At 35.8% G+C, this 14533-nt stretch overlaps 1 protein-coding gene across 12 annotated transcripts in view; it reads right to left on the bottom strand.

Moving 5' to 3' along the window:
* MIER1 (MIER1 transcriptional regulator) overlaps positions 1–14533 on the bottom strand; it is a 63530-nt gene that overhangs the window by 11011 nt on the left and 37986 nt on the right. For all 12 annotated transcript variants that reach the window (XM_007978387.3, XM_007978385.3, XM_007978384.3 and 9 more), the window contains 5 exons: positions 13213–13285; positions 5785–5936; positions 5013–5094; positions 3784–3878; positions 67–194 (listed from right to left, as the gene is read on the bottom strand). In XM_007978387.3, the coding sequence (XP_007976578.1) occupies positions 67–194; positions 3784–3878; positions 5013–5094; positions 5785–5936; positions 13213–13285 (530 nt within the window). The remainder of the gene's footprint in view (positions 1–66; positions 195–3783; positions 3879–5012; positions 5095–5784; positions 5937–13212; positions 13286–14533) is intronic.

A 14533-nucleotide genomic window follows, 5' to 3' on the forward strand; every position in this document is an offset into this window, starting at 1 on the left:
TCAAGAAAAATCTAGAAAAGCTTAGCAAAAATGTATACATAGCTCTTAAGGAAAACATTAACTCACGTTACACCAGGATGAAGATTATATTTCTTTTTTCCAAATCGTGTTTGCTGAGCAAAGAAATCATAACGTTCAGATTTTTTCCACATGTAATAGAATGCTACACATTCACCAACTGACCTTGTTCGGACCTATAAGAAACAATTGCTTGTTTTTAAGAATCTCCTTTTTAACAAAGTTACCTCATGATAAACATCTGAAGTTTGAAAATAAATTTGGCTAGTCTTTAACTGATATATAATCCTATATATAAAATACAACACTGTAGCATCTATGTTGAAAGCTATTCTTTCTAAACGTCTATTAAGAGAAATAATATACTGGCAACAGGTCTTCAGATATATAGCACTGTGCTTTTTAAAAGGCTACCATCATCCTAATTTACTAGAAAAATATACTCCTGTATTAAAAATGCGTGGAAGTTGGCCAGGCGTGGTGGCTCACGCCTGTAATCCCGGCACTGTGGGAGGCTGAGGGGGGTGGATCACGAGGTCAGGAGTTTAAGACCAGCCTGGCCAAGACTGTGAAACCCTGACTCTACTAAAAATACAAAAATTAGCCCGGCGTGGTGGCAGGTGCCTGTAATCCCAGGTACTCGGGAGGCTGAGGCAGGAGAATCACTTGAACCCCGGGGGGCTGGGGGTGGGGACAGAGGTTGCACTGAGCTGAGATCACGCCACTGCACTCTCACCTGGGTGACAGAATGAGACTCCGTCTCAAAAAAAAAAAAAAAAGCCTAGAAGTGGCATTCAGGTTAAAATAAATGTTATAAACAGTTTGCTAATACTTTTACTCACAGAGTACGAGTACCTAGAGAGTGTATCTTTACATTCCCTTTTGATAGATTCTCTTACTAGTCCCAACAGCAATCCAGACTCAGTTAATTTACTCTCTAGAAAGTCTGGGAAGATGCCACAGTTAGTTAAAAGTATAATAACGCTAATGCTTTGTTTACTAAGTTAACTCTTGTGGCTTACTTTGCTGTACCTATTTGTGCAACTGAATGGTTCCCCTCACATAATGTTAAATGCCTGTGGAATTAAATGATGCTGACAGAATCCCTTTTTGCTACTTAGCCACCAGGAGAGCTGGTGGTAGGGGTGATGTACATACATAAAATGCTGAGGATTTAGGGCTGATGTATATAAATAAAATACTGATAACTTTTTTCCTTTTTCTTTTCTTTTTTTGGAGACAAGAGTCATGCTCTGTTGCCCAGGCTGGAGTGCAGTGGCGCCAAACCAGTAACTGCAGCCTTGTCCTCCCAGGCTCAAGCAAAACCTCCTGCCTCAGCCCCTCAATAACTGGGACCACAGGTGCAAGGCACCACACTCTGGTAATTTTTCTATTTTTTGTAGAGATGGGGTTTTGCCATGTTGCCTAGGCTGTTCTTGAACTCCTGGGTTCAAGCAATCTGCCTGCCTCAACCTCCCCAAGTACTGAAATAACAGGTATGAGCCACTGCACCAGCAATACTAACAATTTAAAAGGAAATCCTGTGTGTGTATGTGTTTTGGATGCAACATACTTCTTCATCCCATAAATTTCTACTCTTGAAGTAAATATTCTATAGCACTGATTGCACCTGAAGGACAAGTGTTGATGACACCCTTCATTACCCAACATATATTTTGCTTTCTTCCTGTTTGCACTTTACAGCTCTGATCCATATTGCTCTGAGACTGACAGCAATCAGGACTTTTAAAAAAAACCATCCTCTCAAGCTCTTTTTTTGTCTCCTCTAGGATCTTATTTCTAGATAGATTCAAGCTAAGTCAACTGTACTTTACTGAAAGCAAAAAGATAAAGTCATTTTGGGGCATGCAAAGTTAAGATTATGAAAAATCTTCAACAAAAGTCCTCATAATAGAACTTATGATTAAGATCTGCCAGATATAAAAACAAACCTGATATTTTCACTAGAGTACTCTTCTCCCTTTTAAAGAATTACTGTCCTCTTTTTGTTCACGAATTTAGTATATTATGTAGAGGTTGGCTGACTTCTACCTTGTAACATTTAAATGCCACTGTCCCAAATATTTATAAGAAATCAAGGTTATATTTTTAATACTTATGTTATTTGGCTCTAAGTTTCAAGTCACCTAGTAATTTCTTAGCTCCTTTAAAAAAATCATATTGGTCAGGGTTGTTGCTGCTGCTTGTTACATCAGCTATCATTCCAGGAGTCCCTTCCTTAGGTAATTCAGCATGGTTTGGTTTAGAATGCTTTAATTCAAGCAGAAGTGCTAAACAACAACAACAACAACAACAACAACAAACCTCATCCAAAAATGTTGTCCCTTTCAATCATGAAACAATGAACTTTTTTCTTTTTTAATCAAAAACATACATGGCCAGTCACATAATGCACCCATTTCTTGAATGTTAACTATATTTGAGGTTATCAGATGATATGAACACAACATTAGGGGTATACAATTTTGAAACTACATTGTCTTCTAAGTTATCCTAAATGCTAAAACTAACAATTTATCTATTAGTGTTATCTGCAGTAAACTGCCAACATTCAACAAAATAATTAAGAAAGAACTAGTTGGGAGTGGGGCTCTTCACTGCCCAGTTCCTGCTTTTTTTTTTTTTTTTTTTTTTTTTTTAAAAAGAACAACAATAAACTAGTTAATGCACGACAAAATTTAAGAAATGAACCCACAGGGTTTGTAAATAACTTTTATTAATAACAAAAAATATTAAATATGTGTCAAAAAAATCAACTGGATACAATCCAATCACACCCAGATGTATAAAAAGACAGATGTGGTATAAGACTATTCAGAGCCTCAGATACAAGCCCAGGTACTTTCAACAAGGTCCTGGACAAGCTACGACACAAAACTTAGAAGCTATCTTTAAGGAATTACATAAACCAATACCCTTGTCATTTCTACTAACTAAAAATAATGTGATAATCATAAGCCTAGGAATTTCCTACATTTAATCTCCAAGACTTTAATTCTGCCTGTCCTAATCTGTTGTCCTAATGTGTTACTCATGGAAACAACACATTTTTCTATTCTACATAATTATATAGTTACTATTAAAAATCATACCTAATTTCGGTTATAAGAATTAAGCCCTAAAACAAATTTGTAAGTAATTATAAAGTTATTTGGAGTATAAATTACATGACTGATATTATCAACATGAAATGATAAACGATTATGTTAAATAAAATCCTCAAATTATAAGAATATAAAGCTGATTTATTGACACAGAAGCTTCTACAAAATTAAATTAAATGTTGACTAAAACTAAGTTAAATATTAAGTATTTGATTTTAGACCACTCAGGATTTAAGCAAATGTAATAAATATTTTAATTGCAAATAATGTCATGTTGAAAGTGCCTTAAAGTTTCCAAATTATTTCAAAGGCCCTCCATAAAATATTTAGTCACAGACTGTGGACAACAGCTATAAAGAATTGCATTGCACATACACACCCCAACTAGATGATTAACATGCTTGTAAATGAGTGCAATTCTTAAACACCTGCAATATGATGCACTGAAAACAGTCACCAACAGGTAATTATAGGTTAGGAAGTATAGGCAGCTTTACTGTAATTACTCACTAAATACCAAAATATTGTCATATTAATGATGAAACCTTTAACACTATACAACATAGCATATTAAGACACATGACCATTTGAGTTGTTCAACTAAATTTCTTTTTGCAAAAAAGAGATTATCATTACTTACTTTATTAGCCTGAATCAAATGAAAATCCTTTCCATAGGCCTTCAGACCTTGTTCAAAATTTCTACACTCTTCCTCTGTCCAAACAGATAATTCCTCTGACAAGATGGGAGGAACAAACTGTTAAGCAATATTCCCCCAAATATTGCATAAAACAAAACTACAAATGAAAACTTAACTTTCTGGTAAAAATGAGGGAAACATTTTACTCCTGAGCTCTATTACTAATTGTTGCAAAAGATAAAGTGACAACAATTCCTTATTTAATAAGATTTTGAATGATTTGGTCCCTACCTCTCAAGCTTCAACTTGGGCCACTGTCTTCTTAAAGCTTCATGATCAAACTATCTTAGTCACCTTTCAATTCTTTAAAATTGCCACGTTCTTTCTTACTTCAGACTTTGTGCATGGTGTCTCTCCTTTGCCTATAATTATTTCTTGCCTCCACCTCATCCCCTTTCACTGAGATAATTCTTTCCCATCCCAACACAAATATCACTTCATTCTGAATGCTTTCCCTAAAAGCACTACCCTCTCCCCCAACTAGGTTAAGTCCCATTACTACAGGTTTCAATAGCACCCTCTAATTTTCCTTGAAGAATGCATCAGCTGTTTTCCAGTTTCCCTACCTAAGCTCTAAGCACCACAAGGGGAAGGGACTTTGCTTATAGTTACATCCTCAGAACTCAGAAGGCACTCAAATTTTTGTTAAATAAATATCTCTCATTTGTTACTTAAATATATATATATAAGTAGTAATCTTAGTGAAGGGGGGTAGGAGCCAGATTTAGTATAAAAAAGAAAAATCCAAATTGTAGTCATGGCTTCATTATTGATGAATTATGTTTGCTTTAGCCAAGTTACTTCAGTTCAGAGATCTCAGGCTCATCAATTTTTACCTTTAAGTAAAGGTATTATCTGTCATACTACCTAGTTCACAGGGCAATTATCAAGATCAAATAAGAAAATATTTATAAATATGCCTTGAATGCATAAGACAGTATAAATTTTTACATTTTTACTTACATGATCGTATTTTCCCACAAAGGAGGAAGGAACAGTCTTAATCCCACTCCCCATAGCGACTTGTATAATACTTGGTATTTTGTAAATATTTGTCAAACTCAGAAAAAACAGTATTATTAAGTTTAGGCTATTATACCTAGGTAAACTGAAAAGCTTAATTTTAAAATGTCTGCCAAATCATGAAAATAAATAAAAACTATACTTACCTCTAGCTGCTTTTACATTAAATCTTAATCTTCTCAATGCTTCTTCTGTATCAAAATTGCATTTAACCAATTCATATAAAGCCTAGAAAAATAAAAGGCTTGAATATGTGACAAGGACTATAAACAGTTCAATGCTACAAGAGTAAAGGTTTTTCAAAAATCCAGTGTTCTCATTCTTTTTGAGGGCAAATAACTTTAGTGACTAGAACTCCAAAGAAAAACAAATATGAATTCGATCCTGATAAATTAACTACCTTTAAATATGTACAAAGTAGGATATGTAAAAACTTGGTGGCCATAGTATCCAAGGAACTAAAAAGAATTCATTTTATATCAATGAAAATCCCTTCTTTGTGGCTTCTTGAGATTCCTATAATTTTAAACAAATCAGAAAAGAAAAACAATGATTAAAAAGGTAAAAAAGATAGGTTCATGGTAGGCTCTGGTCTTACCATGTACATAACATTATCTGAGGTGAGAAGTCCAACTTGATATCCACAGATTCTTAGGGATAGCCAAAGGAATTTTAAAAAGCCTAATGAAAAGTATATACGGGCAAAATAAAACATCAGGTTTTTGTTTCGGTTTTGAGCTTCACACCAATGAAGTCAGTGTGGTAACAAGGAGTATCTTACAGGGATTATAACCTCAGATTCCCTGTCGATAATGTTATAAAAAATAGGGTGGACAGAATAACAACAATGCAAGTGACAGCATTTACATGTATAAATGTGTATGGCAAAGTTCTAATAGTTGTTTCTTATTCACATACCTGTTCGTTGTCTTTTATGTGAGATCCTTCAGGAATTGCTTCTACACCCTTCTCATCACCTGTTCTTCTAGACGCATCTTTAAGAAATATAATCACTTTATCTTCTGGTAAGTACTCAGGGTCCCACAGGAGCTGATCATCATTTTCATATACTAAATTAGTAAAAGACAGTGTTAAAAAAATTTCTAAAAACTGACAGAGTCTGTGTTAAAACATATTACTAAATAAACAACTCAGAGCCAAATGTTGAGAACTGAAGTATAGTGTGGTTCTACTGCTTGCCTGACTTCTTTCTTGGGCAACAACTATAGTTTAAGTGAATTAAACAATTTAAACAAAGAGGAGGTACCACTTTATGCCCCCTGCAGATCCAGTCTGACTTTATCTTAAGTTTACCAAATTCCAAGCTCTCTTGGTTTGAATACTACCACTTACTATGTGTATGATGACCTTGGGCAAATTACTTCCTTTCTGTCTCATCTGTGAAAGGAGGTAACAGTAACTCTACCACATAGTTTTAAGGATTTAAAGCACTTTACAATCATTCTGGCACATATTAAAATCCTATAATTGTAACTGTAACGACTGTTTTTGAAAAAATGTCTAGAAGAATGCTCACCAAATGTTAACACTGCTTAATTCCTGGTGGTGGGATTTGAGGTAAATTTTACTTTATATTTTCTGTAATGCTTGAGTGTATAATGTGTATCACTTTCACAAAAACACTTTCACAAAAACAAAAGTCATTACTTTTTTAAAGGTATTTAAGTTTCATCATAATTTCCATTATAAGATTAAAGCCTAAATCGAATTAAAACTCAAAAAGTAAGGAGAGGAGGATGACCTAAGACAAATCCTGTGGAATTCTAAATGATAAGATGAAAACATGGATAAAATTCGAAAGTCACAAATAGAAGAAATACCAAGAATGTAACCTTACAGACGCTAAGGGAAGAGAGTGTTTCAAAGAAAAGCTTCAAAGACTGGTTAAATTCTGTTGAGTGATGAGGATGAAAACTGAAAAGGTTATGCCAGCTTTACTAACAAGGAGGTGAATGCTGTGAGAACTTTCTGTAGAGAGATGGAAGCAGAAGCCACACTGGGTAAGACTGAAAATGGAAAGTGAAGAAATAAGACTGTTGAAAAGTTTAGTTATGATAGAGATATGGGAGTAGCTAGAGAGTCGAGTTGAAAAAAGTTTTTATGTTGTTTTGGTTTGTTTTCAAAGATGAGGCAAACGTGTAAATGCCAACAGGAAGGAGCCAGCCTGAGAAACATTTTGACTTTAAGAGACCAAGAATAACAGTGTCAAAGTTTCTTTTATTATGAAAAGAAATTAACAGCTAATTAAGCATATCCTATGTACCAGGCAATGAATTTTTTTTTTTCAGATGAAGTCTCGCTCTGTTGCCCAGGCTGGAGAGCAGTGGTTTGATCTCGGCTCACTGCAACCTCCGCCTCCCAGAGTAGCTGGGACTACAGGCATGTGCCACCACACCCGGCTATTTTTTGACTTTTTAGTAGAGACAGAGTTTCACGTTAGCCAGGATGGTTCTTGATCTCCTGACCCCATGATCCGGTTCTCGATCCGACCCCGTCACCTGCTCACCTCAGCCTCCCAAAGTGCTGGGATTACTACAGGTGTGAGCCACCGCGCCCAGCCGTATTATTTTCACACAAATTATCATGTCCCCTCACCCACACACACTTCAAAACCTTCTTCTATCTTTCCTTGTTTCCCAAAATACTTTTGTTTAAAGTACAGCTCAAAGGAAAATATTTAGAAAATTTTCCTTAATAAACATCATTCCTTTTCTAATCTGCTGGTACAATCCTAGTTATACCCCTAAATTATAAATACAATAAAACTACCATGATAAAATGAATCTGGATATACTGCTATTGATTTCTATTCTCTGCTCAGCCTCTGTTCTCTGCAGACTAAATTATATTCTTATATAATTTAGATTCTTATATAATTTATATTCTTATATAATATACTTATATTCTTGGGATCTTTAGGGTAGACAAGGCCATACAAGGAAACCCTAACTCGGAAATAATTCAGCCACCTATTCACTTAGGCACCAAATGTTTACTAAGTGCCTATGGGGCAAGGATTGACCTAGTTACTAGTAAGGCTACAAAGATGAGCACACAAAAGGTTAAAATACACTGTTGTTAGTATAAATGATAACTTACATGAATTTAGGAGAAAGTTAAGTGTAGCTTAGGAGATTTTGTAACTAAAACAGACAAAAGTCCAAAGGAGCATGCCTGGAATGTTGTTATAACTAACAAATCATGTTTATTTAACTGTCTGAATTAGGAGTGCTAACCAATGAAGAATATATAATCTGCATGGAGAATAATAAAAAAAGTCGGATGGCAGAGAGAAAAAATTTGTGTCTCTCCAAGATACTAGGTAAGGAGGTTTCCATGTATCAATGAAAAGGAGAATTCTGATCCATTCGTTAAGTAATCCCTACAATAAAGATATCAGGATATCTTAGTTTTGTGGCACTTAAAAAAAAAAAAAAGTCTGTGCTCACGAAACTCATGAGAAATATCTTGTGAAATGTTTTCCACAAGAATGCACTCATCAGCACTGTCCCTTTGACAAGTTTTATTTCTAAAAGCATAGTTTACCTAATAGTGTCACGAATTTGGTTTGTAGTATAGGTATCCTAAGTGGAGACAAATTCCGGGTATCCTGACAAAAGTTTGAGTTTGAGGAGCGCCCCTTTACCACAGCAATCCCTCCAAAGCAATCTCATTCTGCTAAGTTTAGTCTATCCTCCTTACACAAACTAATACACTTAAATTCTCAAAATGAGAAAGCTTCATAAATCACTCATTCCTGAAAAAAATTACATATGTATACTTCCTAAAATCTTGTTAAAATGGAAAATATTAAGTTAGAATTTAAACCATGAAAAAATCAGATTAGACAAGAGAAAGATATAAAGGCAATCCAAATTAAAAAGGAAGAAGTCAAATTATCCCTGTTTACTGATGATAAGATCTTATATTTGGAAAAACCTAAACACTCCACAAAAAAAACTATTAGAACTGACAAATTCAGTAAAGCTGCAGGATACAAAAATCAACATATAAAAATCAGTAATATTTCTCTATGCCACAAAGTCAACATTCTGAAAAGGAAATCAAAAGACTAATCCCATTTTAAACAGCCACAAATAAAATCAAATACCTAGAAATTAACCAAACAAGCAAAAGATCTCTATAATGACAACTATAAAATATTGACAAAAGAAATTAAAGAGGACACCAAAAAAAAAAAAAAAAAAAAAAAAGAATGATATTCCACGTTCATGGATTCAAAGAATCAGTGTTGTTAAAATGTCCATACTACCAAAAGCAATCTACAGATTCAATGCAATCCTTATCAAAATACCAATGACATTCTTCACAGAAGCAGAAAAAAAGTTCCTAAAATTTATATGGAACCATAAAAGGCCCAGAATACCCAAAGCTATCCTAAGCAGAAAGAAAAAAAGTGGAGGAATCACATTACCTGACTTCAAATGATACTACAGAGCTACAGTAACTAAAATGGCATGTACTGGCATAAAAATAAGACATACAGAACAGAACACAGGACCCAGAAACAAATCATATACCTACAGTGAACTCGTTTTTGACAAAGATGCCAAGAATGTACACTGGGAAAAGACAGTCCCTTCAATAAATGTTGCTGGGAAACTGGATATCCATATGCAGAAGAATGGAACTAGACCCCTATCTTTTGTCACATTCAAAAACCAAAATAGATTAAAGACTTACATCTAAGACCTCAAACTATGAAACTGCTACAATAAAATACCGAGGAAACTCTGCAGGACACTGGACTGAGGGCAAAGATTTCCTGAATAATACCCCACGAGCACAGGCAACCAAAGTAAAAACAGACAAATAGGATCACATTAACAAGCTTTTGCACAGCAAAGGAAACAACAAAGAAACAACCTACAGAATGGGAGAAAATATTTGCAAACTACCCATCTTAGAAGGCACTAATAAATAGAATATATAAGGAGCTCAAACAACTCTATTGAAAAAAAGTCTAATAATCTGATTTAAAAATGGGCAAAAGATCTGAACAGACGTTTCTCAAAACAATACACACAGATGGCAAACAAAGTGTCCATCAACAGATGAATGCATAAAGAAAATGTGGTACTTATACACAATGGAGTACTATTCAGCCATAAAAAAGAATAAGATCCAGTCATTTGCAACAACATGAATGGAACTGAAGGTCATTATGTTAAGCAAAGAGTCAGGCATGGAAAAGACAAACATCCCATGTTCTCACTTATGTGTGGGATCTAAAAGTTGAAACAATTGAACCCATGGAGATAGAGTAGAAGGATGGCTACTAGAGGCTGGGAAGGTCGGTGTGGGAAAGGGGTGAGAGCGAGGTAGGGATCATTAATGGGTACAAAAAAATAGAATAACGCCCAGTAGTTGACAGCACAACATTTTTAAAGAACTAAGGAGTATAACTGAATTGTCTGTAACACAAAAGATAAATGCTTGAGAGGATGCATACACCATTTGCCATGATGTGGTTATTACACATTGCATGCCTGCATCAAGACATCTCATGCACTCCATAATTATATACACCTACTATGTACTCACAAAAATTAAAAATTAAAACTAAGCATAAATAATAAGAGAATGTGATCATTCACTATTGATATATAATACAAACATTAAAATAAAAAAGTATACTGCAATAAAACTATTTTCAACTATAAATTTATAATAATATAAATACTAAAATATAAACATAAAATAGGTGCTATTATCTTTCATTGTCAAAATTGAAAAGAAATTTAATAAAAAGAAATGTCTAACTTTCAGTTCTTCATTTATTTGCAGAAAGAAAAACCTCAATGGAGAACACTGCTAACCACTATATAAGTAAAGCATAAAACTGACATTTCAATTACAAAAATAAATACAAAAGCCAACAGATCATTTATTTTGGTACACAATTATGTGTTCACAGAACATATATGTACAGAATTTCCATATGTAATAAAGTCACTCCATACTGCTAGCTTCAATGTTCCTATATATTGCAGGAATTACCTTGAGAAATAAGTGGTAGCTATTAAACATTTAAATGATGTATTAAAACATATTGCTATCACAAAAACTGTACTGGCCTGTGATGTTCCCTTGACTGCCTCTGACCTGCTGCTTGCCCTGAGATAGATGCATACTTAGAATATAAAGTAAGTTTTTGGAGAGAATGCTAAAAAGAAATAAACAACAAAAAACTTCTATTTATGTAACTCCAAAGGGTTTCGTGTATGTTAAGTTGAAATGTGAAGAAAACTGAAATAAAGAAATAAAGATTTCTAGTGCTGAGTGATGTCACACTGCACATGAACTCATTAAACACACACATACGGCCAGGCGCGGTGGCTTCATGCCTATAATCCCAGCACTTTGGGAAGCCTAGGGCAAATGACTTGAGGTCGGGAGTTCAAGACCAGCCTGACCAACATGGAGAAACCCCGCCTGTACCACAAATACAAAATTAGCCAGGCGTGGTGGTGCACGCCTGTAATCCTAGCTACTTGGGAGGATGAGGCAGGAGAACTGCTTGAACCCGGGAGGCAAAGGTTACGGCGAGCCAAGATCGCACCATGGCACTCCAGTCTGGGCAACAAGAGCTAAACTCTGTCTCAAAAAAAAAAAAAGGACACATACACAGCATTCTTTCTGGAACTCACATGAAGTGAATAATCTGAAACAGCCTCTTTAAAAAAAATCTTCGGCCAGGCGCAGTGGCTCACGCCTGTAATCCCAGCACTTTGGGAGGCCAAGGCGGGTGGATCACGAGGTCAGGAGATTGAGACTATCCCAGCACTTTGGGAGGCTGATGCAGGCATATCACTAGGTGAGGAGTTTGAGACCAGCCGGCCAACACGGCGAAACCCCATCTCTACTAAAAAACACAAAAAAACTAGCTGGGCGTGGTGGCAGACATCTGTAATCCCAGCTACTCGGGAGGTTGAGGCAGAAGAAACACTTGAACCCAGGAGGTGGAGGTTGCAGTGAGCTGAGATCATGCCATTGCACTCCAGTCTGGGCAACAAGAGTAAGACTCCGTCTCACAAAAAAAAAAAAACCAAAACAAAAAACCAAAAAAAATCCCTTCAAGTATTATGTTATTGTAAGTATGACTTACTTCAGGACTTTCAAATGAAATGAAAAAAAAAAAAAAAATGAAATTTAAGTATAGAAGTTGTTTTCCCAAATTATTTTTAAAACACAAACATCAGGCCGGGCGCGGTGGCTCAAGCCTGCAATCCCAGCACTTTGGGAGGCCGAGACGGGCGGATCACGAGGTCAGGAGATCGAAACCATCCTTGCTAACCCGGTGAAACCCCGTCTCTACTAAAAAATACAAAAAAACTAGCTGGGCGAGGTGGCGGGCGCCTGTAGTCCTAGCTGCTCAGGAGGCTGAGGCAGGAGAATGGCATGAACCCGGGAGGCGGAGCTTGCAGTGAGCTGAGATCCGGCCACTGCACTCCAGCCTGGGCGACAGAGCGAGACTCCATCTCAAAAAAAAAAAAAAAAAACCACACACACAAACATCAAAGTACTCCATTTTTGCTTTTTTTTTTTTTTTTTTTTTTAGACGGAGTCTTGCTCTGTCACCCAGGCTGGAGTGCAGTGGCACAATACTGGCTCACTGCAACCTCCGCCTCCCAGGTTCAAGTGATTCTAATGCCTCAGCCTCCTGAGTAGCTGGGATGACAGGCGCGCGCCACGACGATGGGCTGATTTTTGTATTTTTAGTAGAGATGGAGTTTCACCATGTTGGTCAGGCTGGTCTCCAACTCCCGACTTTGTGATCTGCCTGCATCAGCCTCCCAAAGTGCTGGGATTACAGGCGTGAGCCACTGCACCTGGCCCAAAGTACTCCATTTTAATAAGCATTCCATTTTGCTTACTGAAAGTTTTAGGAGCAAATGAGCTTTTTATGTCAGTTACTCACTCTCGTTTGTTTTTATGCCTTTCATTGATATAAAATGGACGTTTAAAAACTGAATTATAAAGGTTAGAAAAGGGTTAAAGTTTAGAGCACTGAAAATACGGGGAAAAAGGTAAAAAAAACTGTTGAGACATTGTAAGTCACTTTTAAAACGAAAAAAAGCATTTGCTTTCTCCTTTTCTGGCTAGGCTTCTATAGACCAAACTGAAAAAACTGAGTAAACATTCTTCTCACAGGAATAATGAAGGGTTCTCTTTCACAAACCAATGGGGTTACAATGGGGTTACTTAATAGGCTGTCATGTTCTTATCACATTTTACACATGAAGTAACAGTTCATTACACTGAAAGCATAAATTCAGCTATGTAACTTTACTAATAACCCACCTTTTTCATTTTCTTTGTATCTACAAATGCCAACTGGAATTTCTGCTTGAAACATGGAGCCCACCATAATCTCCTATTTTAAAAATAACATAAAACATTAGTAAGATCTAGTAACAGATTTTATATCCATTTTCTAGCCTTACCATCTTAGTAAACTGTTCCTGGTTTCTCTGTCATAAAATACAAAAACAACTACCTCAGAGGTACCTTTGTGAAGATGAATGACAAATAATGACTGGATGAAAATATTAGTAATAATAATGAGGTGAAATGCAACATAAACAATAAATACAAACTTTACTTCAAAATATAGAGACAAAAAAGTGAATTCTGGTAACTCCATTAGTAAGATAACTGCAAAACACGTAAAAAACAAAGTCAAATTCAGATATTTTCAGAGTATCTACACTTAAGACAGTGGTCTTAAAATATGATCCCTGTATGAGCAGCATAGCATCAGTGTCACCTATGAAATTTTTGTTTTTTTGAGACAAGGTTTTGCTCTGTCACCTAGGCTGGAGTGATCATGGCTCACTGCAGCCTCGACCTCCCAGGCTCAAGCAATTCTCTCACCTTGGTCTCTGAGTAGCTAGGACTACAGGCACATGCCACCACACACAAGCTAATGGAAAACTGTTAGAAATGCAAATGCTAAGGTCCCACCCCAGACCTACTGGAACTCTGGGGACAGGACTCAGTCATTGGTATTTTAATAAGCTCTCTAGGTGATTCTGACATACACTGAAGTCTGAAAAACAGAGCTTCAAGTTAAGAAAAATAACAAAAAGGGTTTGTATAAAGCTCAGCAGGGGCCAAATGAAAGAAACTCTAAACAAAATAGATAAAGCAGGTTATGGTTTGATTTTCATTAAAACAATACAAAATGAAAAACCTCCTCCCACAAATATAATTAAATAGGAAATCCAGTAATCAAATCTATATAGTCAAATCACAGATTAAGTGAAACTGGCTGTTCTGAAAAGCAACTGGAAACTACCACTGGTGAAATTTCACAATGCAAGGAGACCAAGATTACAGTACCCTCTTTTGTCTGATGGCTAAATGTTAAGAACACACTGACATTTTCAAAATTGGGCATGGAAGGTACAAAATCATGGTCTAGAAGTTTGGATAACTCTTAGGATTTGGAAAATCTCTGTCCTGCTATTATTACCCCACTGATGTGAGGATCTCATTTTATCCAGTACAACTTCAAAGACATGCTTTATGTAATAAAGTTATTGCTATACCTAAAAGAAAAACCAATCTTTCTCATGATCAGTTTTCTAAAAAGAATCAAACTTACAACAAATTTTCTCTA

This window comes from Chlorocebus sabaeus, chromosome 20, assembly GCF_047675955.1.
Source record: "Chlorocebus sabaeus isolate Y175 chromosome 20, mChlSab1.0.hap1, whole genome shotgun sequence".
In the NCBI taxonomy this organism is placed as follows: Eukaryota; Metazoa; Chordata; class Mammalia; order Primates; family Cercopithecidae; genus Chlorocebus; species Chlorocebus sabaeus.